The sequence below is a fragment of the Daucus carota genome, chromosome 5 (assembly GCF_001625215.2).
Source record: "Daucus carota subsp. sativus chromosome 5, DH1 v3.0, whole genome shotgun sequence".
Lineage (NCBI taxonomy): Eukaryota > Viridiplantae > Streptophyta > Magnoliopsida > Apiales > Apiaceae > Daucus > Daucus carota.
The window spans coordinates 43990584-44017155 of NC_030385.2; the positions used below are offsets into that span (position 1 = coordinate 43990584).

Consider the following 26572-nt stretch of genomic DNA (forward strand, 5'->3'; position numbering starts at 1 on the left):
ATTTGTTAGTCAATGAAGTGGAGCCGCCGCCACAGTGAGATAATTGGCTGTTTTTAGTTATTTTCTGGTTTGCTTTTAGTTGATTTCATGGTTATTCTTTAGATATTAGTATTGGCTCTGCAGGGGTATTCATTTTTCTGCCTTTGCAACCAGTTACAACTTATTATGTAAATAAATATAATTTCGAAAAGATTTTTATAAAGTTTCATATTTGGTCACTAGCAGCTGTAAATATAGTTGCATATATAATCACCGTATTTTTGCAATTTTTTTTTGGAACATAGTACTTTTGCAACTTATTTTTAAAAGCGATAGCATTTTTTGCAAAAAATATTTTAAACTTGGTTATTTATTAAAAAAATTCAAATTTATATGTCAATATCAAATTTAAACCCAAGTTCAGGTCCAGCAGATGTATATAAAAATTGACTTTATTTTGGTCCTAAAGTACATTTTTCACTTGAAATAATAACATAAATATTTCCTCCAAAAAAAAAAACATAAATAATTATCAGGCATCGATTTTTTTTTATTTTTTTTTTTTCACAGAACATCGATTTTCTTTTAATATTTATCGTCGCCCAATATTTTGACAGAACAGAAATATTAGGCCTGGCCCACCCAGGTAAACTGTTAATAAGATGAAGCTAGGGTTTACGAAACAAACGCATAAAAGTTTGAGGACGAAGCGAGTCAAGTCGCCGACCAAATCTTTATCATCCATCCCAGGTTAGCATCATTCACCGTCTATTACAACCATTGTTTCATTCTATTAACGATTGTAACTATGATCTTGGTTTACTTTGATTTTAATTGTAATAATGTATTATGTATGTGTTAATGTAACAATTGTGTCTGATTTGGTGTCAGGAAGGTGACTGCCTAGCTAATAATCACCAAACATGTCAGGGTATGTTCTTACTTGTGATCTATTATGTGTTTTATGACTGCATCTGTACTTGTGTACAAGTTTGTCCGGGCTTAAATTGGTATCACTGCGTTAATTGATTGAAGATACTTGCATTACAGTCAATGATGCTGTAACGGGTTTCAGTTTTGTTTTTATGTTTTGGTTATTAGGTGGTATTGATAAATGTATGTTATGCTTACTGTTAGAGTAAGTAATAGCCTAATAGGTATACCTGACAACTTGTTCTTGTTGCCAATCCGACGACCCATTCAGGGTTCGAGTCCTTCTCGTGTTGTGTCCTTGCGTGTTTTGTATTTTTCGTGTCCTGTTATCGGGTGAACTATATTAAAATAAATATGTAAATAAATAATTATATATGTGAAAATGTATATTTATACAAATAAATATGCATCTGTTTGTCATAAATATTATTATTTAAATGTATTTATGTCGTGTTCTTTCGTTTCGTGTCATGTACCCAAAGGGTAAACCCAAACACGATACTAAATTATGGTCATGTACTTTTCGTGTCGTGTACTTGAAATGAAAGCACAATACTAAATTTTCATGTCGTTTTAGTGTCGTGTATAAAATTTACGAGTCTAGTAATAGGTGCTGAATTAGAATTTTTCAGGATATTAAAATTTATAGTTGTTTATTTGAATGTGCTCTTATATGATGCTTAAAACATATACAGGGTTTGAAAACCAATTAGTCTATCACCTTGTCTATCGCGACTTTTGCCTAGAAAAGGCAACATCTGTATTTTGGGGACGCCTTAATTTAAATTTGTCACGACTATGGCTGTTTCGTCTGTTGATGATGTGAACACCGTTAGTTCGCCCACCCCCGTCTTTCGTCTTTGTATTTTTCTTTGTTGTAGACTTGTAGCTATTAAAGATGAAATTATTCGAATGCCTTATCTTGTCAAGAAGCAATGTATCCAAATAAATTGTCAGTTTAAGCAATGTGGTTTTGTTTAATGGGCTGCTGTATTTTATGATCAGTACCATTATCTATGTTACAGTAAATATTGTGTCAATAGCATGTAACTATCTACAATTCTTATTATCTCACTGCAATTTGTCACCATGTGTAATTGTGTAGTATGTTATGTTGCTAAGACAACATATATCTGTATAATTTATCACTGTATTTATATGAATATAATAAGATGGCTATCAATAACTATATGCCATTGAAATTTCTGTTTTCCGGTTGCAGGGAAGATGCAATTGTGGAAACTCCAGCTCCAGCAGCAGCACCAGCTCTAGGCGAGCCCATGGATATCATGACAGCCTTGCAACTTGTGTTGAAAAAATCACTTGCACATTCTGGACTAGCCCGTGGGCTACATGAAGGCGCAAAAGTGATTGAGAAGCATGCTGCTCAGCTTTGTGTGCTTGCTGAGGATTGTAACCAGCCTGATTATGTGAAATTAGTGAAAGCACTTTGTGCTGATCACAATGTCAGTTTGATTTCAGTTCCAAGTGCAAAAACTCTTGGAGAGTGGGCTGGTGTAAGTACTTGACACCTTTCTATATAAGCACCTCTATTTTTTAAATAATATAGTAATGGTAAAAAATTTCTGCTATCCACTCACTTTTTTTGTTTTTCAAATTTTTTAACTGATAAGATGATTATAACTAAAATTTGGTTCGATATGTTCATACTTGTTATCTGTTGCAAAATGGTCTTAATAATGATCCGTGCAATATGTCTGCATACAGTTGTGTAAGATTGATTCTGAAGGCAATGCTCGGAAGGTAGTTGGATGCTCGTGTGTTGTTGTGAAGGTAAGATCAAACACATTAGAAAACAACCTTATCATCCGCACCCCTGCTCATAAACCTGTCCTTCAGAAGTTTGGTTTATGGATCGAGGATATGTGCATTTTTCTTTCTCAAGTACCTGATGCATATAATCTGCCTGCAGGATTATGGAGAAGAAAGTGAAGGGCTCAATACAGTTCAAGCGCATGTGAAGGCCAACTAAAGACTGTTGAACTTCAAGATTGTTTTTGTTTACGAGACTCTTGACTTCTATAGACAGACACATTGTTTTCTGTCGATTTCAGTGTACTGGGGATGGGAATTTTCTTCCGTTTTATTCGCACTGTGCTCGTACATTTGATGTGGTAATTTATCCGCCCCACTACCGGAAAATTTGCCTTCACCTAGTTGTGTTCTGCATTTACTTCTCTAAAAAATTTAAAATTAAGGTTACAAATGAGAGGTCCCTGTTGTTAAACTGCAGACACCATCATGAGGCAAAAACTTGTAAATTAAGAAAATATCGATAAAGTGATAAAGGCAAAAAAAAAAAAAAAAAGATGACACGAAAAGTATGCAATTCTTGAAACATGATTATCAGATATCCAATGACATTCACAATACTCCAACCTACAAAATGGGGTTGTGGTCCATTGAAATTAATCTCACGCTCATAGAGTCACAGTGGTGGGTCTAACGGGTTGTCTATCAAACAAAACAGGCCATGCATTGTAGAGTGGTGTGTGTGGTTCTGCAAAAATCAAGGGTCTGATTCAAAGTAGACCATAGAAACAAAGAGTCTTTTCCAAAATGGACCAGAGAAGCAAATGACACACATTTTAGCCACATTTTCGTCAACTACCACGCCTCACTAACCTACTCATTCAATATATACTATTTTTCTTTTTTGATATTACCTATTAGCTAGTAGTAACTTACAGAGGGGAAAGAGATAGAAAGAAAATTTGGGAAAGAGGATGAAGAAAGCTAGAGATAAGGTATGGCTGAGGCCATCTTATGTAACATACCATCTAGAATTGAATCAAGTAAGGAAGAAAACACCTAAGAGGTTATTGTCTTGTTAACATGCCCATGCTGATAAATATGGTGATGCATGGCATGCTGCCACTTGGTTACATATACACTTCCAACTTTCTTGGAACATATATACATTAATATTCATTTAATTTAATGCATACTATAATTAATCTTAGTGTCTTTCCGCAAATGAACTTGGACTAATGATTATTGTGTGTTCTCCACTCACTCCAACACTCTACTTAGTAAGAGCTAAAATTTCAATTGACTAGCTATGAATAAAAGTATTTAGTCCGAGCGGTATAGTCAAAGTGGTAAGGGTTTATCTTCTGTTGTTGTCATGTATAGGTCGTGGGTTCGACCAGATAAAATGTTATAAGCATGAGTGTGCGAGGGGCACTGCCTTTTAATTTTCAACCACCAAGTGAGTACAGACCACAACCACTTTGAATCCAAAAGCTATGGCCATCTTGTAAATTTACCAAAAATATAGTGTCAAGAGTTGAAACAAATGGATTACATAGTAGTCAGTGGCTCACCTTGCTCTATATATAAATGTGCAAGTACAAGATAACTGAACTCAAACCACAACCAGAACCTGCATCACATTCTTTCTCTTCCCAAGAAAGAACCTGTAAATTTGATTCAGGATCAGAAGTAGTGTTAGTGTACTGTAAAGTCATAAGAATGGCAGGAACTGGTGTATATGCTGATATTATTGAAGGTGATGTGTTTAAGTACTATTCTGATGGAGAGTGGAAGAAATCCTCTTCTGGGAAATCTGTTTCCATTGTTAATCCTACAACCCGAAAGACGCAGTTTAAGGTCCAAGGTATATGCTTGCAGCTCAGTCCCTTAAAGACATGCATATGTTTGATTATGAACAACACTTTTGTGCTTTTGCATGTGTCAAGATTATAAGTTTCAGCTGGTGTGTGATCCAGCTATATCATGTTTACTATTAAGGCGAGAGAATCTTAAATAATGCTTAATTAACGAATAATTTATGGTTAACTTAGATGTGGCGCTTTGCTTGATCTTTGTTACCAGTAGTTGAGAAAGCAACCTGACAGCCTAAAGACCCAGGATACTTGAGTTTTATGTTTTAAGAAAAAAAAATTAGCTTGATTAACCTGAGTTAGTATAATACATTAGTTTGCATATGTTATCTGTTAACAGAGAGGTAAAATCTAACTTAGAAATGAAATTCTCAGTTTTTCCTGTATAAAAAATTAAACCTGTCAATTCATCAGAATGTTCTGTGAAACATTTTCAGTACATAAACTCTGTTGTTTCTGTTATCAGCTTGTACACAAGAGGAGGTCAACAAGGCCATGGAAACAGCGAAAAAAGTACAAAAACAGTGGGCAAAAACTCCGCTCTGGAAGCGGGCAGAACTCCTTCACAAAGCAGCTGCAATCCTTAAAGAGCACAAGGCTGCAATTGCTGATTGTTTAGTGAAGGAAATTGCAAAACCAGCCAAGGACTCAGTCACTGAGGTACTTCATATGAATATCTTAATTTATTTGTGTTATTACCAGTAAAGATGTTGAATAATGCAACTTGTCACATTACATTTACAAATATGTTTAATGTGGTCTGAAATTGTGACTTAATGAAGGTTGTAAGATCTGGTGATCTGGTGTCTTATTGCGCTGAAGAAGGAGTTCGGTTACTAGGAGAAGGAAAGTTCTTGGTGTCTGATAGTTTTCCTGGAAATGAAAGGACCAAGTATTGCCTCACCTCTAAGGTGCATAGCCACAGCCCTAACTCAATTGTTTCCTAGTAATATGCACTACTTCTTTCACCTAATTTCAGTCCCTTCTAAAAAATATCAAACTGATTTGTTATTGTCCATTGTATTCATAAAATGTAGATTCCACTTGGGGTTATTTTGGCCATACCACCCTTCAACTATCCTGTCAATCTCGCTGTCTCGAAAATTGGCCCTGCACTCATTGCTGGAAACTCCCTTGTTCTGAAACCCCCAACTCAGGTATTTTACGGATCAAACGATGATATGTACTCCACAGTGTGGCATAATTATGATCTAAGACTTATTAAGCATTGACAAACTTATACTGCATCTAGTAGGACTAGTCTGTTAAAATTGTCTACTGCTTTACAAAACTGAGTAGTATATCACTTGAAATAACAGATCATGTTTACAACTTTGTCAACAGGGTGCTGTGGCTTGCCTGCATATGGTGCATTGCTTTCACATGGCCGGTTTTCCAAAAGGCCTTATCAGCTGTATTACTGGAAAAGGATCAGAAATCGGAGATTTCCTAACAATGCACCCGGGTGTAAACTGTATAAGGTTAAGCAATGCTCATGCACTGTTAATACTGTTATTAAACAACAGTTTGCCTTGTATTTTCTAATATCTCTTTTGTTTCTACAGCTTCACAGGTGGTGATACCGGCATTGCAATTTCAAAGAAAGCAGGGATGGTCCCTCTGCAGATGGAACTCGGTGGGAAAGATGCATGCATTGTGCTTGAGGATGCTGATCTAGATTTAGTAGCATCCAATGTTATTAAAGGAGGTTTTTCTTACAGGTGAGTTGAATAAAAAAAGTCCCAGTCAGTATAATTCCTTTGTAAATAATTGCTGGTTTTGTCCCTCATAGCATGAACTGCATTCTTTTCTAGGCGTCGTTTTTGAGCTTAGAAAAAATTCTTCCTTTCATATGCTTGATATCTCAATCTTCATGCAGTGGTCAAAGATGCACTGCTATTAAGGTCATCTTGGTAATGCAATCAGTGGCTGACACCCTAGTGGAGAAAGTGAATGCCAAAGTGGCTAAGCTAACAGTCGGTCCACCTGAAGATAACTCGGACATCACTCCCGTTGTCTCAGAATCATCCGCCAACTTCATAGAAGGCTTAGTCAAGGATGCTAAAGAGAAAGGAGCCACATTTTGCCAGGAGTACAAGAGAGAAGGTAACCTTATATGGCCTCTGTTGCTAGACAACGTTAAGCCTGATATGAGGATCGCATGGGAGGAGCCATTTGGACCTGTTTTACCAGTTATCAGAATCAACTCTGCTGAAGAAGGAATCCACCATTGCAATGCTAGCAACTTTGGCCTTCAGGTTCACAATCTTCACCTTAGGTTTTTAACCACAAGGCAAAACTAAATTAACCCGACACTGAAAGAAATAAATACTTATTGACCAATTACCACTACAGGGCTGTGTCTTCACCAGAGACATCAACAAAGCAATGCTGATCAGTGATGCTATGGAATCAGGAACAATTCAAATTAACTCAGCTCCAGCTCGCGGTCCAGACCATTTTCCTTTCCAGGTAAAACCAACTCAAACCAACTTCAAATTTATCAGTAAAAATCTTATATTCTGCCGGAACAAAGTTATAATAGAATTGTGCTTCATTTGCAGGGACTGAAAGACAGTGGAATCGGATCGCAGGGCATCACAAACAGCATCAACATGATGACGAAGATAAAGACCACTGTTATTAACTTGCCTTCCCCTTCTTATACCATGGGCTAATACTGCACTCATGCAATAATAATGTGTTACTTTGTTGCAAATGAGCTGCAAAAAATTCAACATCCCAGTTTTAGCACCTTCTCAGATGTTATGAGTTGCAGCAGCTTCCATTTTCTTTTTACACTCTTTTGTATCATCTTTGATGACATTTGGCTGTAATAATGAGTTATGAGCGTGGTTGGCAAAGAAGATTGAACGAAACTGACTTAAGATCCAAATCAGTATTAAAACTCGGCACTCATTTTTTAAGGCTCATATAAATAATAATTTTTTTAATAAAAGGTTCATATTTAAAATTTTATTCAGAAAAGAAAATTTAAAAATAACTTATGAAACCATACTTTATATGAATTTTAAAAATAAATTTGGATGAGACAGAGTAAGTAACATTTAAAGTAAAACCACCATACTTCACAATAATAAAACAATGTTATCTAAACACCGGATTGATTGTTTATGTTACTCTAATATAATAATAATAATAAATTTAACAAAGAAATTGTTCATCTAAACATAGGTTCCATATAATTCCGACAACAAAAAAAGGCATTAGTTTCATGCAATGTAATTTTATTTGTCAAATGAACCTGTACGACATCAATTAACATTTACTTAGCTGTAACTTTAGATATTTAGTTAAACACATCATATTTGATAATTCAAAAGCTATCAATATACAGTTTTAAATTCTTCATAATATTTCGAAGTCATTGCAGAAATTCGCTGAACAATTAGCAGAGTAAAAATAAGCATCCTACCCCGGCAAATCAATTTTCCACCTTTATAATGCAATCATAATAGTTTCCAGAACTCGAGCTAATCATTAGACAAAATTCTTACATGCTATTTCATTAGCAGGTATACAAATTTGGTAAAAAAATACCATATAAATTACAACCTTACAAAATAAGACATGCATCATTAAAGCATTAAATGGGAAAAAAAAAAGGAAAAAAATAATAATGTCTGTAAAATCAGGCTCCTGCTTCATTTTTAAGTTGGAGGGTCAGTTTTATGTTCATAGCTGCTAATTCAGCAGCTAAATATCTAAACACGTATGGCATTGCAACAGTTTCCATTCCCTTGCTAGTCTTGCAAGCAACACATGCTACCTTCTTGGGATCTCTACCAGGAGGAATGCCGGCAATTTCCCGAACTACTCGCTTTTGAGGCTGTGATACTGACGTTGTCAGGATACTTCCACATATTGAACAAACATCAGCAATGTGATGATCAGAACTCGTGTGAAGCCTGTCATGCAACAAATATGCTGCCCCATGTGCAAGAAGGGAATCACGTTCCATTTCTCCAAACCGAATACCTCCTCCCTGCTTTCTTCCCTTGACAGGCTGTCGAGTTAATGGGTCTACTCTTCCACTAGAACGAACCTACCACACCAACAGTGAGCACCACATTGATGTTAACTTTTGGATATAAGCATGTGAATACCTTGTCCAAGAAAATTCATATAGAACTACTCTTGCATATTGGATATATAGGCATAAAACCAAGAAAACAATGACTTGTCATAGTTTTTTTAGTGAACAAGGGAAAAGCACAGTGATAATAGAACTATTTTTAGATGTTTATGTGTGCACCTAGAGATTTATATATGTTCTTTTACAGAATAAGTTCATGTCCTCGTAGGTATGATGGAATTTTCGACCAGAGACAAAACCAAAGAAGGCAAGCAAAATTTTATTTGTAAGAGTTTAGAAACCCTTTAAATATCATATATTGCATTACAATATTTATACACACCAGTGAAACTCTAAAAACTATAATATGTACTACAAAGAAATTAGAAAATGGACGATGGTTAAACATGAACACACCTGATATTTGTCTGAAACCATATGACGGAGCCGTTGATAGTAGACAGGACCAATAAAGATCTCGCATGTTAGTTCGGTGCCATAAACACCACTGTATAGTACCTCCACACCATGATAATTAAACCCAAGGGCAGTCAGCTTAGAACCAAGTTCATCAACAAGAGTATTGGACTCCGATGTTTTCTTTTCATCAGTCTTCTTCAATGAGCTGGAAAATGGTGTTGCATCCACAAATTTCCCGTGCAAGCAACCACCCTGATGTAGCAGCAGATTAATAGCCAAATTCACATTGTATAAAGCATTGCGCAAAGAAATCAAACATTGATCAAATGGAGGTGCAGGTCAAACAGTGTTGCAACCATTACTTGTACCAACTACTAGGACCAGAAAAAAAAAATATACATATTGCAAATGAGCTACTACCAGAATATCTAAAAGACTGCTTATTTGCAATAGCCAATATAATCCATTCCTTCACAACAAAAATGTCATCAGAAGCACTAAAATGGCCCCACCAGCTGAAGAGACTAAATGAATTAACCTCACACCAATATGCCTCCGAATCTCTTTGATTTGTGGATATTTAATCACTAAAACAAAGGTATTGTCAAATTTCTTTCAACATCCATATAGAACCAGCAATATTCCGCTATAATTTTAACTATTACTTCATGCATAGGAGCTTACCAATGTACACTTGTACACAAAATGCTAGAATTTAGATTATAGGGGCAAATATTCCTATAAGATCTAAAAGGGTGTACTAGTCACCCTTCGGAGAATCCCAGCATCAAAACTATCACTACGACTCCAACCAATTAACCATCGACCACTTGTTAGTCTTGCTACACGACACTAGACTAATTTAAACTATACAGTAGTATAATAACACTTGCCAAAAGTTCTATCCACACTAACTATATTACCATAACTTCTACTGATATTCTGTCCAACTAAAGTTCACTGTCCTCGCAACTAGCCTTATAATTTTCTGTTTAGAAGCCTCATCGCTAACCAGTTAAATTAATTTGATTAAACTGGTGACATCTGCATTGTATGTGTATCATAAATACTTTAAAAATTAATCTCTGCATCAAATCTAAGATTATATCAAAACCATGTCCCATAACCTATACAACGTATGAAATGGGAAAACATCCTCCTTTCCTGGCAGCTACTTGTATTAGTTGTACCTTAGCAGCCATGGATTCCAAAAGCATAGCAATCGTCATTCTTGAAGGAAATGCATGGGGATTAATAATAAGATCCGGTCGCATCCCAGTAACTCCTGAAAATGGCATATCAATATCTGGCCACAACTGTGAACAAACACCTTTTTGCCCATGTCTACTGCTGAATTTATCACCAATCACAGGATTTCTCTGACGTCTAAAGCGTATATTAACCTGTGTATAAAGATGACAAGGTAAAGACAATTAAATATTAAATACTAATAAATAAGTAAGCATTAAGGTGAACACATTGATGGTTCGAAGTGTCTTCTCTAACAGAACATCTTTTTATGATAACAAACAAAATAGTAGCAGATTTGCTAGAAATATTGATTAGTAGTTAGTACTTGAAATGACTACCCTTCAGCAGCAGTTTAACCAACATCAATGGAGTTTTTTTCTTCTTTTTTTTGATGAAAACATATTCAATTATACAACCTAATAATCATCTTATGCTTTGCATAATGTTTTAGCATCTTTACTACGCGAGAACCAACACGTGTCTTATAAGAGTAATTCAGAAGACTCATTATGAAAATTAAACCACATCCTTGATACATAATTACCTTTGATGCATATGTTCTAAACGAATAATGATACGAGTTGAACACGTCTACTTTAACACCGTATAATTGAGCATCAAGGCTATCTTTTAATCTGGTTATATATAAAGCATACAAATAACACAGCCTAATCTTAAAGTACCCCAGGAGCACACCTGGTACCCTAATGCCTCTGCCCCTAATCATGAACAAATAACTCGTAAACTGAAACATGATTCTGATTCGAAACAAGGAAAAAATGTGCATCAAAGTCCAAAAAACCCTGTCCTAGTGGCTATGTTTAGGTCCAATGAAGGGGATTCAAACCACCAATATTGTCTTGAGCTAAATTGTAACTGTTGCCCAAAAGAGGAGCAAAAAGGCATACCTTGTAAAACATGCAAGCCCATGACTAATATATTATAAGATTCTTCATCGACAACAAATATTTATAAAACCAAAGGACATACGTCTACATAGCATGTTGATAACTTGATTTCAGTTCTGGTTTTGTCCAAGATCACACTGTAGAGTATGCAAGCCACTAAATTAGGAACTTGGTAAAGTGGCTCCTACCACCATCGATGGGTGTCACACTGGCAAAATCTCTATTATATTAAATATATTAATTATTTTGACATACTAGAAGACATTTCAATAAAATAAATCCAAAAAATATTCTTTAAGTCCTATTTATTTGTAACAACAAAAATAATAATCATTTAGAAGAAGAATTCTCAGCCCATGCTAAATAGAGGTAAGATAAATTAGTAAAACCTCCAAATATGCAGTGCTGGGAATCACATACCAAATAAACCGAGAGAGGTATTTACCTTTTGAAGATGTTTTTTGTTTTTAACATCGACCGCAACATAATCAACAATAGCGGGTTCTGTGCCCTTTAACTTTTGACTTCTTGTATGATTTGTATCCGCATCGTAGATGTTACAATATGGCTCATCTGGTCTAATAGTCTGAAAGCAGCCGCATGTTGGTTTATATTCGTTACTAGCATGTCATTAAGCATCGAAAATGTGGTTGTAAGAGAAGGGCTAACCTGGCCAACATGCGGAAGACCGTCTGAATCAATCAGTAATTTTGATGACTTCCCATCTCTTCTGAACATCCTTGTTTTTCGACTATTTTTCTCTGCTAAATCTATGGATTCCGTCTGCAAGATGAATTGGAATTAAATTAATAGAATTATAGAAAATGATTAGCAACTGAAAAGGCCTCAAGCATTATAATACACAACATACATGATCAATTGCTAAGTTGTAAATTGTACCAAACAATTATATTATGTGACATCTTAAAAACAGCTCCACGCAATGAGCATGAGCATACCTGGTATATGTGGCCATGACAAAATCCACGGTCCACTGATGATTTATTCAAAACCATGGCATCCTCCATATCATATCTGCAGAACACAGAAGCCAAACCATGCCAAGTTCTTAGAGGATATTCTTTTCTCTCTGAAATCAAATCAAGGATGATAGATATACTATAACATGTAAGTTTTACAAGTTAAACTTACCCTGAATAAGCCAAAACTGCCACGATTGCATTTGTGCCCAAAGGAAACTCATCAATGCCATACTTTTCATATGTACCAGTGCGGACTATTGGAGTTTGGGGAGTCTGATATCATTGAAATTAACAATCAAATACTGTAAGTTAAAGTCTGAACAAGATGACCAATATTTTATAAAAAGGTTGGAAATAATCAATATATGATATCACTATATTAGTATCATTACACATTGCTTATAGTAAATGAAACATACTTTATCGAAAGACAAAATGAATCATATATTTTAGCAGTTATTCATAATCTCAAATCAGCTATTGTAACATTGAGACACCTATTACATAAGAAATGTCTGCAACATAAATATTCAATTTCACACACATTAGTATAGAAACATAAGGCGCGAGGTTCCACATGTTCTACTAAACATTCATACCTGTATTTACACAAGACTCAAGATTTATAAAACACCAAAACAGACGAAGAAAGATCATTTCAAAAAGCACTTTTCAGAAGGGATGAACTTGGAAAGCTCCTTTGTTACTAAATATCATATCTCAATAATGTATTCATAAGCAGCAACAACTCTATCAACTTCAACTCTTCAAATGAAAAGAGACATTGTGAAGGAAGGTTCTGTACTTGAACCAAATATAGCAAAAGCAGCAGATAACAAAAGCCAAGATCTGAACAAACCTGAAGATGATATAGTTTCTGATCAGCACGGCAGTTTATAGCTTGTGAAGCAAAACCCATTGTTTGCTTTCCCATCTATAATGTCAAGTCCATTAAAATAATATAACTAGTATGAGGGCAAAACAGTAATATTAACAAAGGCAATACTAAACAAGTAAAACAAACCTGACACTGGTACATGTTACGTGGGCTCTGATTATGATCAGACCATGGTGTTAAATTGGCAACCATGCTGAGTATTCCAGTTGGATGAATTTCCTCATGAGTGGCCGGACCTAAATCTTTCCTTCCACCATCTCCGCCATCAGGACATCGTATCTCCATGTACACCTAATACAGGGTGGCACAAGTTCAATAATATTTTACTTATTCACATCACATGCAAGCCACTGACAATTGTGGCACACACTTGCAGGTGAAAAACCTTAGTGCGCAAAAAGTAACAAGCTTGCATACTTTGTGTGAAGGCAACGTGTTTTAATTTTTTATAAAGAAAAAAAATGGTATTTATATTATAAGGTTACACCTGCTCAAATGGTCCAATAAGTTCGATGTTGTTACTTTCCGTGGGAGGAGGCACTAAATTTTTGGTAGGCCTCACAAATCTAGAAGGACATGTAAACAGGTAGAGACCAGGGTAAGTTCCACCTATGCTCAAAGGAACATATCCAACCTCAAGATCATCAGGAATCTGAAATACAATCAGTACCATTAGAAACTAACAATCAGAACACTAGCATAAGGTCTATGTCTATCAAAAGCACACCATTGAGTTTGCTGATAGCTTTAATCTTCGCAAGTGGGTAACAGCCTTTTCCACCATATTCGATGCTATAGTGCCCACAACACAACCATCTAATAGCACAGAAAAAACTTCAGGTAGAGCAGATTGTACAAGCCTTGGCCATGACGGGATCATTCCAACTCCAATTAAGATGGTCAATATAGACTTTCTCATCTTGAAGAAGTCCTTAAGATTTCCACCCGAATCATAAAATGATGTTATACCTTCAAATTATTAGAGAAAAAAGGACAACAAAATTGGTAAAACATGGACAAATAAAGAGTGAATATCTCAACAAAGACGAGCATAACTATGTGCGAAACAAAGTGACACAAGGTAAACCACAAGTTCCATCTTTTGGACTGCCTTCTTTGAACTGAATACATCTTCTCCCCTTTCGTATTATTATTTAAATTGTAATTAAAGATTTTTCAAATGGGACATAAACATTTAATATTGACACCAGATTCTGCTTAAGTAAAACAAACAAACTGATTTTAGGGAAACAGAACATGATACAGCTATAGAGTTGAATGTATTAAAGAATGAAATGGATCATCACATGTTCAAGTAAGAAACCAGATAATAGATGAGAGGATCACAAGTGAAATTATATTTAAAAATTTCTGCCCATTTCAGCAACCCAGAATTTGGAGAGAATTTACAATTATTCAAATAAATAGATAGCTCATCAGGTGGGAAAGACTTACGACAGCATGAAGTCATATGGTTGAGCAATCCACATGGCTCTCCATCAGGGGTATGGACAGGGCATATGAAACCCCATGATCTACACAATAGATGAGTGAGTGAGTGAGAGTGTGTGTATGTGTGTGTGTATAAGAGAGAGTGCAATTAATGAACATAACAGTAGTGGAAAAACACAAAGACAAAGACACACACACATACTCGGGCAAGAGCTTGCGCACACTAGTAGTACGAAGACCAGCAACAGAAGCTCCACGATGAACAGCTCGAAAATGTGAAATGAAACGAAGGAAATTAAGCCTGTCTGCTTGAACTGTCATACCAGCACTCTGACAGACAATTTTTTAGCCATTAATAATGTCCTATTGTCTCTTACAAGTTCAGCAAGTCTTATCGAATCACGGGCATATATTAAAATCTTATTTAATAGATAATCCTCATATTCTTCTAAAAACATTTAGGTAAAAAATTCAGTACAATGGAACTGGTATTATGATTAGATATTTTAAACCGATTCTGGTATCGGGTCAAAAACTGAAAAGATTACAAGCAATAAATCAATACCTGAGGCAAGTCTATACCATATCGTGTTGTCATTCTACCAGTCTTCAACATATTATCAACAGATCCACCAATCAGTTTTGAAGAGTTTCTTTGCATGACCTTTCTAATATCCATTACTGCAGCAAATTTGGGTAATCAGATATAGTACCTCATGATTATATGTTTACCAAATACAAGATGCCACTTCCATCCTATAGCACACTACAAGAATGCTTCAAACACAAACTTTGACAGGTCCGCAGTTCAGGTTACATAGGATATATAATATACTAGTTACATTTCTGACTTTCAGAGTTTCAGTTTATATCTGTGTTGCTTGGACTCTTCCAAAAACCCTGCCGTACCCGTGTCTACAGGACACGACACTGACACCGACACTTGGATCCGGATCCTAATACCATCTGGAAAATGGACACTTCATCTTAGACAATATATAATAACCTATCTCTAATTATTTGTTTTACAGTATAATTTTACCCTTAAACTTTTGACATTGTCCCTATTATAAATTTATATATATAATAAATATTATTTTACCCTTGTTTTTCAAAAGTCTATATAGTATTTTATATAAAATAATAGATATTTATTTATAAAAAGTATCATATTATATGAAAAATAATATTTGTCGTGTCCAAATCCAAGTGTCGGATCCTTATAAAACGTGTCCACGAGTCTTTGATTTTAGAACTTAAAGAATCGGACACTTTGATATGTGTCCGTGTCGGATCCTTCTAAAAGAGTCCGAGCATCATAGGTTTATATAACAAAAGTATAATCAGAAATACCCTTCATTCTTCTTCATCTTCTTCTATTAACTGATTCCTAACGATTGCAAAGACAGTGGGTCATGTTTTGACAAGCCTACGAAAATACAAGTCACAATATATGCCAATTTTTATAGTAAATAACTTTTATCTGACTGCCTATTCAATATTGTGCCTAGAAGAGGAGACAAACCTACATGCTCTTTAGCACTAGATTTTAATCTCACATGTGCATCAAATGCACAAACAACGCATATTGGAAGTGAACCCTATTCCATCTACAATATCTAAGAAGATATATAGATATTCCAATGAAGAAATATATAGAGATAATGCTAATGAAGAAAAGCAGGGAAGATGCAGAAAGCATGGACTACTTACAGTTCATTGAATCTAAACTTTTGTTCCCGCTATTGATTTCGTCTTGGAGTTCTCTTGCGGCCCTGAGTAGCCATTCTTGAAGTTTTTCCTATATAAACGAAAAAAGAAACATGTCAAGAAAAATTAAGCATGTCAATGCTGAAGAAAAAAGCAAGTCACATAGGTTGAAAGCATGATCAGTACCAGTACTTCAGACAATTGATTAGGTGGTATACTGATTAGTTATTAAAGGATAAGTGGATAACATAACATGGACATGCAAGATACAGCCTGATACCCGCCTACTGACAAAAATAATTCTTGCTTCCAAACATAACTAGAACCAAATGCATAATGGATTGAGTTGCATTTCTATAAGCTAGATATCAGATAGAAACCAACCTTAGCCTAGATATCAGATATAGATTTACATAACCCCCGCCCCATCATGAGCCCACCCCAGGGCCCATTGCCCTTTCCTCTTCCCCTTAATAGCTTTAGTTTCTAGTTTCTAGGCTAAGCTTGAGTTTTCTACTGGAGCAAGACCATATATAAATGATTGATCTTAGTTTCACCAAGTATCAATTACAGGGGATACCAACCAGTTCCTTGAAGAGCAAGGTCATTAAAATTTCATTATCAAACTCTATATGAATCAGATCTGGAAAAAACATATTCAACTCTGAGCAGAAATTGCCTCGACCAAAAAATTGGTGCACGCATCATTTCCTCACTTGTAATACTAAGTTGCGATATTAATTGATTGATGCCTTACTGTCAGGATACAAGTTAAAAAGAAGTGCTTTGTGATTCAGCTAGATGATATTGTAGACTTAATAGGATTCTACCTTAAGATAAACAGTAATCAAGTGGCCCGGCAGTAGCACCTCCTGAGTTTGTAATGCATCCGGGTTGTCTGGTACAGATGTCTGGTCTACAAGAGAAAAAAGTTTCTGTAGCATAAAACTAAAGTAAAAAATTGTCAGTGATCAGCTTCAGAAGATAGAAGGTTAATTTGTAATTATAGGTAAACAAAATTTTTCATGCAGGTAGCTTACATTAGAAGATTGAATTTATCTCTATTATCATCAAGGTGGACCAATATGTATTCCTTTAGAACTGCATTACCAACCTGCAAAAGAAAATACATAAAAGATTTTTATTGCAGGTACTACTGCATTTGTTCATATTATCACTCTTGCAAAAAAACATACATAACAAAAACATCAACATGAAAAATTTATAAAACCATTTGAACTTACCACAGTGTGACTTTCTTTGTGCATTCCATGCATAATTTGTTGAAAGTGCTTTCCTGGGGCCAGAGGAAATTAATATAGCATTGCCCAATAAAACATAAAGACATAGAAATATATGCTAGAATAGTATCAGTACCAATATGCTGTAGACACTGTTTGTGAGTTATAAGAGACAAGTTCCGAACTTCATCAAGAATAATTTTTACCCTTTCACCCACAAGCTGAGTGCCAACAGCTCCCTTTACCCTCTCGTACTTCCCATTATAACAACAAGTCAAACTAACATACAGCTCTTGATCCGTGGTGTCAGCAAGAGCCTGTTACACATTTATGGCAAGTGAAAAATCACTCCGCTAGTTAGTCATCTTGTCCACACTCCACAAAAATTTATGCCCATATAAAATCTCACATAACAAAACTATTGAATGTTATATATATCTTGCTCAGCTGTTGAAAAGAAACAATTTAGAGCATCTCCAACCATATAAAACCCTAAGCTAAAGTAGATAAAATAGACTATAAATAAAAATTATAGAGATTGTCTGAAAAATTTGCTCCAATGGAACAAAACTGTTCGCTATAACTTTAGCCAACCTCAAGAGGTTGACTATATTTGTCGAACCTCTAGAGACCTTTTAAGGACATGTATCAAAATTTCAGATCATCTATTACTATATTAAAATAATAAATTCTATTTCTAATAACTTGAAATAATAAGATATCATACCATTTTTATAACTATAGTCAATTCAAAAAAAAAAACACTATAGTCAATATCCTCGAAGCAAAATGTCTTACAGATTCAGCAAATTTTACATAATATCTTCCAGGTCCAATTTAGCAAAAAAATTTACTATACTTTGTATCAGTGTATTGCTATAGGAGATCTTATGTACGAAATTATCATAGCTTCTATAGGTTTTATGTTCTTAAATAGTTGAAACGAAGGGGGACCATCATATAAATGCCTTTTCTCTGTCTACTGTTTGCTATTCTGAAAACACCTGTATTTCACTACCCTGGACCATATATTTCAAAGATGAGTATATTAACATATTCATTAACTATTTCAGCAACACTAGCAGCTTTATATCAAGAATCCCGTAAGTACTCCATAGAGTAGCATTGCAACCTACATCTTCTGATTTATTAAAAAAGAAACAAGAAAAAAGCCCCATGGCAAACATCTTCATACAAAATTTGAATATATTGTAACTACTTGTATACAGAGAAAGCAACAGGCTTAAAATATTACCCACGCCCAAAAAAATTACAACAACAAAGTAAAAGAAATGTGACATAACACCTTCAGAACAAGACCCACAGGAAGCATGTACTCCTTCCCCTGCGCCCTGTGATACAAACATAAAGAGGTTATATTTACATTGCAGTTCAATAAAGAGAATTCTTATTTTCACATCATTATCACTGTGCTCACCAGAATCCAAGTCTTGCACTACCATTACTAAGATAGTACAGCTTAACTGTTACCGCAGATTGATCTTCTCTAACACATCTGGAAAAAAAACAAGTATGATACCTCATTATATTAATAATTTTTGTATTGTTAGGTAAATAGCATCATACATTCTTTAGAAATACTATATGGTTAAAAAATTATCCGAAGAATTTCATGATAGTGGCAATTATTTACCAGCAATCCACAATAATATTTGGACTACTTTCTTATTACTCAAAAATAGTTTCGCTCGTACATAAAGAGATGTAATTATTCATCCAATTCCAGTCATATATGACTCTCGTCAGTCTAAGTTCGTAAGAAATTCAAAAATTAATCCAACAAAGAAGCATTAAGATCAACAGATAAGAAAGGACATTAAATGATATCAGTAAACTCCATCCAACCAAAAACATCATGTATGACAGTACAAAAGTAACTTGTTTACAACAAAACAATCAAAGAAAAAGTATGTGTGGTAACCTTATTACAACAGCTTTGTCAGTGTATCCTTCTCTTCGATCACGAAAGGAACTTCTAACAAAGCTCATAGGCTGACATTATACATGTAATGATTAGTACAATTTAAAACAGAAAAAAAATACAAATACCGGTAAATCAAGACACATATCAACGTAACACTGCAAAGCAGAAAAAGTGAACGGTAAATCTGCAGAAGAACTTTAGCTATCTTGAAACAAAAACAGATGTTGATCATTAATAGTCAGGAAACTATAGTGTCTGTTCGTACTCTAATGGTTTGGCATAGAAGCAGAATATGAAATCAACAACGGTGGACTAAGAAGGGACTAGAAATTACATAGTTCCGTTTCTGCAATATTAGAAGGCGGATAACTCTCTCGAGCCCATTCAATATGAAATACCTGTAAGATTGAAAGAACTAGATAGATAGTGAGGCAAACAAAGTAACATCACTTTTATATATTCTCTACGAATTAGTTACAGAAATCAAATGTCTCATAATGTATAACATAAACATACATTAATAGTTCTAAAGACTAAAGAGTATAAGTAGATAGAACTAAAATGCAAACACCAGTAATATTTGAAGAATAACACAAGCGCACGCGCATAGAAAGACAGGGGAGAGGAGAGGATTGCGTCATAGAAGACCATGTAGTGATTTATTAAGATGGGACAGCTTAAAAACATAAGCTTACTTACCCACCCGCTTCAGAAGCTTCTTCTTTTAGCGAAACCAATTTTTTGGGATCTGCATTTCTCAAGGAACATTTATTTGACTGCGAAAAATAACAAAAGATTACAAACACATGATAAAAGATCAATTTTCAAAATACAAGCAGGGCTGGTAATAGGGTTATGAAAGTAACATGCTGGTCTAGTGGGTGAAGAAAATCAAAATTGTTTTACAAGCAGCGACAGCCGAAGTATTCCTGTTTAATATATCACCTTAAACAGCTAATTATGCAGCATCAATTGTTCAATATATAAAAGAAATGGTGAGAAGGAAAAGACGGGAGATATTAGAGTAAATATACTTCAATTAATATGAGCATTTTAAAGAAGTAAAAAAATTGTTGGTGTTTGATGCCATATCTACTTATCTGGAACATGTTAGAGCATCTCTAATGGGATTGCCTATAATGGTTAGCTAAATTGGACTGTAGGACATTATGTAGAATTTGCTGAACCTGTAAGACATTTTGCTTCGATAGTATTGGCTATATTGATTGGTTATAATTTAAAAAAAGTATGTTACTAATATTTTAAATTATTATAAATAGAATATATCACTTTAATATGGTCATAAGTGATGTCTATTCTTTTTACAGATTTCTTACAGGCCTGTAGGGGATCGACAAATATAGTCAGGTTGACTATAATTATAGACAATGGGTTGCCATGGTTGGAGTGCCATTTTCTGAAGAGATTGGCTATATTTTTTATTTGTAGTATGCAAACTCAATTTTTAGCTAAGGTCTCTTCATGGTTGGGGATACTCTTATGGCGCCTGAGAATAGGTGGCCTAAACTAGATAGAACGGGATATTAGCACATCTTACTTCCATGTTTCTTGTAATCTATTAGCATCATTTACTTTTTTACTTAATTTTAAGGAAAGAAGCAATTTAAGCTAAAAATATATGAGGTGAATGAGTAACAAGTTGTGCCACAAGACCTTGTTAAATTGCAAATCATGTACCATTTATCGAATAAATAACCATGTTGGGGGCAGCTAACAGCCTAATAAAAGCTAGCATTGTAAGAAAAAAAAAGTAACAAAGATGGGACGTGGGGATTAAAATAGTAGTAAGTCTGACAATGCGACACGCATCCATGGCAGACACCTCCAACCAAGTTCAAGTAATAAAACTTCTACATCTATGTTTCGTGTACATTGACCTACCACTATAAAAGATCAAGGTTCCATTTAAGTTAAAATGAATATTGAATTATGTAGTTGACATTTAAATCTATATGGTAAACTAAGCTTCTAAACTACAGCAACCTAATATAGCCACACCAGATAGTTCTTTGTCAACCCATTCAACTAAAATCTAGACAACATTAAAAAAACAGTTCCTTAACAGTCAGAAGAAGTCTAACGTGACCATTCTTTCTATAAAAAAACTACCAACAGATAACTGATGACACGATCACTTGCCTTCAACATTATAGGAAGCTGCCCAAAGTTAAACGTTTCTTTCAAAACGGCAGCTGAATCGTCATATTGAAAGCATACTTCCATCATAAGCTTTCCGTCATAAGATATTCTAGCTTGTCTACACTGCTCAGCAAATTATAAACAAAACATATTACATCAACCGCAAAACTTTCCCCACTTTAAACAAAACAAATGCTAAATACAAACGTACTTCAAAAGGATTTAGAGTAGCTGTAGTACTCTTCCCCCTGCTATCCTTCTGAGGCGGGTAAACCACCGGACTTCGAAGCCATAGTATGGAAAGTTAAGTACAAACGCACTCAATGATACACAATTACACCTCAATAAACTAATACAGCATACTTTAGCATCCACAACTTAACTAATAGATAGAAATATCCGAGAAACATCAAATTGAACTAATATAGCGTGTTTTAATCCTCAATAATTTAACTAATAGGTTAAAACCCCGATAAACGTCAAAACGCAAGCAAATTGAACTAACATCACACACACACACACAATTCATCAAACACCTTATCTGCACTACAAAAAACACTAAACAAGTCGAATTAAGCTACAGACAAGTCAGAAGAACAGTGACAAGACCAGAAAATGAAGGATATTTCTCAATTTCTTGTTCGCTGCGGTATCGAAAACCTCGACAGGCTTGATATTCTTGACCATGGTTTCGAGGCCAAAATCAATCATGTGATCGAACGACTCGATGTGGTGCCGCACCATCTCGTTCAGCGGCGAAAAATCAGGAGCGGTTGTCCGATGAGGCGGCACCGTGTTGGAGCTCATTGTGTGTGTGTTTGTAAAACCCTTCGCAAAACCCCTTTTTCTGAGGTGGGTTTAGGGTTTATATAGGTGCCAGCGTGTGAAAGTAACGGTTGTTTTTTTATGGATTCGGCTAGGGTTGTGGTGGACTGGGTTTGATATTTGAGGTTTGGGCTACTTGCAGTTTAAACTGTAAGCCCATGGTTTCGGCCATTATACTTGTAGTTGTCATAATTCGCATCTTTTTTAAAGGAAAATTTGTGTCGTTATTCTATGTTTTATGGACCCCTCCTATAATTATGAAATGTTCTTAAAAAAATTGTAAAACTTATCTGATTAGTGTTGTGTAAATGTGATATTAATTATCCATTTTCTTATGTGTACCTTTTATTTTAATACATTTATTTAATTAATTATTCTATGTATAGTTTTGGATGAAATTTCAATTTTAACAAAAGAAAATTCATCATTGAAATTTTTTTTACTTAAGCGAAAATGACATGGAAGATGTTCCCAAATTTTAATAAAAAATACGAATACACTTGAAAACATAAAAGAGTAAAAAAAATGATATATATAAAGATTTTATAAACTAAAAAAACGAGAGATTGTTAAATAGTTAAACAAGCATATATTAGAAGATCATACGAAATTAAATCTAATTCGAGAAGATCTTTGATTAACGTATTAAAAATATAATAAGTTCAAATTCATTACTCATTTCCGTTATTAATTATGACACATATCATAGTATAAAAAATAAAATTTCGCATTTTATAATAAGAAATATTCAAAAAAATAATAATAATAATAATTTCATCATACAATTTAAACACTAGAATCCCAAAACAAACCGACTTGTACTAAAATGGACCGGGTGCTATTTTATTTTATCATCAAAAACATGAATGATGAACGATGTCAAGGTTATCAGCCATTTTGAGTGTGCAGGCCGGGGAAGAATCAAGTTCTTTGAGTCCATGTCTGATCAGATTTAGCGATGTCGGGACACGAATTTTATGACAAGTCAAGACATGTAGGAGTAGGTGGCATTTGTTAGGGCCTAGCCCACCTAGGCTCCAGGATTCCATGATGCTGGTGTCTATCGTGTTCTCTGCCTATCAGTGACTCAGCCCACACTTGTCCATTCAATGTCAAGTTCACAATTTTTCTGCCAAATTTATGTCAAAGTGAAAGAAAGTTGAAACTAAACACCCGGGGTCTCGGACTGGGAAAGGAGAGACGTGAGATTCATGAACTTTTCTCTAAATAATCCATACTCCCTCGATTTTTCAGATGTGATTTTGGCTTTCGGAACATATTTTAAATTGCGCTGATTGATGATAAAAAAAATATTAATTTTGGTTGATTTTTGTTGAACTAAGATTTGATTATATATTTTTCCTAATACCCCTCTTTTTTTTAAATCCATTTTTTAAAATTATGTGATTTTTTGAAAACGAACATGTAATTTGAAGCGGGGGGAGTAATATGTTTGTATTCCCTACGTCTATCTCATTCATTTAAAATTTTTTGCATTAATTGAAACGCATTTTAAAGCGCATATATTATACTCCCTCCGTCCCTCTCATTTCTTTACACTTTCCTTTTTGGGATGTCCCATCCAATTCTTTACATTTCAAAATTTAACCAAAATAGTCAATGGGTCCCACCACTTCTTCACTTTTATTTCCTTTTCACACTACTTTTACTCCACTATCTTCTTTTTATACATTAAAAATCAATGGGTCCCACCACTTCACCCATTTTTCTTTCTCTTTTTCACTACTTTATACATATTTCTTAACCTCCGTGCCCAACCCAAACGATAAGAATTGGGAGGGACGGAGGGAGTAACTCCTTTTGAATCAAATAAGTTGCAAAATTAGAATTTTAATTTAATGAAGTGTGAACTTTAAAAGCGTCTAGTTTAACACAATAAATATATTTATACAAGTAATATACTTTCTTAGAATATCTTCCAACCATGAGAAACCCTTAGCTAAAAGTCAAGTTGGCTTACTAAAATTAAAAATTATAGTCAATATCCACAAAAAACAGCACTTCAACTATAACAAGCTCTTGTCTATAATTATAGTCACCCTATGGATAGACTACATTTGTCGAACCACTACACATTTGTAGTGAACTCCACGTCATCTCCCGCAGTTTATTTTCCTCTTTCCTGCTGATTACAAATTATTTATTACCATATTAAACTGATATATTCTATTTATAACGATATAAATATTAATAACATATTATTTTTAAATTTAGCCAACACCGTTGAAACACAATTCTTACAGGTTCACCAAATTTTATGTAATATCTTATTGGTCCAATTTAGACAACGACTATAGACAACGACTATAGCCAACGTCATTGGAGATGCTTTTAGCACTATTTTACCATTGAGTTTCGGGTATTTAAAAAACAAACATGATAAAAGGTACTCCTTCCGTTTCAAATTACATGCCCACTTTCAAAAAATCACATGGTTTAAGAAAAGTGGATTTTGAGAAGAAAAAAAAAAGGTGTAATAAGTCATTAATTGAACCTAATATGTGGTATAGGATTGATCTTGAAAATATAAATTTGAAATATGTGGAGGAGAGTTGATTTTGGAATTATAAATTTATATTGAAAGTTGAAGTGGACAGATATTTTGAAACAAAACCTTTTTTCTAAAGTGGACATGTATTTTGAAACAAAAGGAGTATAAAAATCTTTATTAAGCTGACTAGAACAGATATTCGTATACACTAAACATGGAGTTTCTGATTTTCGAGATCTATCATTGTAGGTGCATCAAAGGACACATTAGGGATGAATTTTTAAAGAAATGGAAAGGTCAAATGTTTTGCAGTTGTTACGGGATCGGTGGGATCTCGAAAATATTTGGTGCAGAATGAATTCATCGGGGAGGCAGGATTGGTTTTAATTTTTAGCACAATAAATAAGTGGATATGTTGTGATTCCAAAGATACTGATTAATGTCAATGAAGACATGGAGAAGATGATCACAATTCTAGACATATGCAGACAAATATATAAACTATTCCCATATATATAAACTATTCCCGGAGTAGTTTACATATATTGTTTGCACGCATTTTAAAACTCATATAAAGTACAGTTTCATAATTTTTTTTAAATTTTTATTTTTTTATAAAAGTTTAAATATCAAACTTTTATATAGAGAAAAAAAATTAAAAAATATATTATGAAACTATATTTTAAATGAGCGTGGAAAATGTGCTGAAAAATAACGCAAATAAATGAGGGGGAGAGGGAGTAGTTCTAAGTATTGTTCAAAAGTATGAGCATCCTCCTGAGATCACATACAAAATCTTATTCTTTGTTTTTATATTTAAATTAATCATATTTGATCGAAGATTGTGAACTACATTTTATGATTTATAGAAATAAAAACTGTTCAGAAAATTTTATACCTAAATTTTATTAATATATTTTCTGGCATATAATATAAATTCATTATAGAAAATTTAATCATTTTAACTAGAGAAAAAAATTCGAAATAAACTAATGATTCGCTGATTCAAAGAGAAGAGAGCAGGAATGTGTTGAGAATGTATCTCGGTATGACACGCGGAACTGATCATCATATATATGATCAGTAAAGATTAAAGAATAGGATGATGGGTTTTCAGTTATCTTTTAGGTATTATTCGGGGTTGTTGGACAGCAACAGCAGTTTTTTTGGTGGAAAGTAGGTGAAAAACTGTATGGTAAATCTAAAATCAACTTTTCTCAACAAGAGATTTTAGCTGAAAAGCTGCTTTTAGAAAAAGCATGTACTCTCATATTTTTAAAAAAAGCTGCTTTCTACTTTTACAGGAAGCGGTTACAAATTTTATTATCAAACCTCACCACAAAAAATAATTTTTTTTTATATTATAGCTTAAAATAAACAAATATCAAAAAAATTACCAAACAATTATCTGATTTCAACAACAGCATTTTTTTTACCAGCATTTTTTTTTTGACCGCACAACAATTTTTAACAGTATTGCCAAATAGACCTTTAATTTCTCTGGTGCTGTTCGTAACACAACGGGTGTTGAAATAAATCGAGATAACGTATTTTAACTATATTAAAGATTATATTTAAAAGTTTCGTCAAAAAATGATTATATTTAAAAGTT

At 34.2% G+C, this 26572-nt stretch overlaps 3 protein-coding genes across 4 annotated transcripts; 2 read left to right on the forward strand and 1 right to left on the reverse strand.

Moving 5' to 3' along the window:
• Positions 1–599: 599 nt before the first annotated feature.
• On the forward strand, positions 600–3085 carry LOC108220567 (small ribosomal subunit protein eS12). 2 transcript variants are annotated; one of them, XM_017394373.2, is made up of 5 exons: positions 600–729; positions 871–910; positions 2135–2429; positions 2641–2706; positions 2846–3085. In XM_017394373.2, the coding sequence occupies exons 2-5, from the start codon at positions 903–905 to the stop codon at positions 2903–2905; spliced, it is 429 nt and encodes a 142-aa protein (XP_017249862.1). In that variant the 5' UTR covers positions 600–729; positions 871–902; the 3' UTR covers positions 2906–3085. The 2 variants fall into 2 exon arrangements, with proteins under 2 accessions (XP_017249862.1, XP_017249863.1); XM_017394374.2 differs by having other exon boundaries at positions 630–729; positions 875–910.
• Positions 3086–4135: 1050 nt separating this feature from the next.
• LOC108219884 (NADP-dependent glyceraldehyde-3-phosphate dehydrogenase) lies at positions 4136–7426 on the forward strand. Its single transcript, XM_017393444.2, has 9 exons — positions 4136–4552; positions 5026–5219; positions 5342–5470; positions 5597–5716; positions 5904–6040; positions 6125–6280; positions 6439–6817; positions 6915–7031; positions 7124–7426. The coding sequence occupies exons 1-9, from the start codon at positions 4276–4278 to the stop codon at positions 7235–7237; spliced, it is 1623 nt and encodes a 540-aa protein (XP_017248933.1). The 5' UTR covers positions 4136–4275; the 3' UTR covers positions 7238–7426.
• A 566-nt stretch (positions 7427–7992) lies between these two features.
• On the reverse strand, positions 7993–22532 carry LOC108223101 (DNA-directed RNA polymerase I subunit 2). The gene is made up of 27 exons (XM_017397179.2): positions 22250–22532; positions 21835–21917; positions 21624–21746; positions 20163–20239; positions 19798–19861; positions 19461–19531; positions 18957–19034; positions 18825–18870; positions 17655–17835; positions 17522–17574; positions 17318–17391; positions 17108–17225; positions 16281–16368; positions 15133–15248; positions 14770–14897; positions 14571–14650; positions 13843–14084; positions 13603–13767; positions 13242–13406; positions 13077–13151; positions 12387–12490; positions 12194–12269; positions 11904–12017; positions 11680–11820; positions 10266–10478; positions 9073–9327; positions 7993–8625 (listed from the first exon to the last, which is right to left on the reverse strand). Exons 1-27 carry the CDS (start codon positions 22428–22430, stop codon positions 8212–8214), a joined length of 3525 nt encoding a protein of 1174 aa, XP_017252668.1. The 5' UTR covers positions 22431–22532; the 3' UTR covers positions 7993–8211.
• Between the last annotated feature and the right edge of the window lie 4040 nt (positions 22533–26572).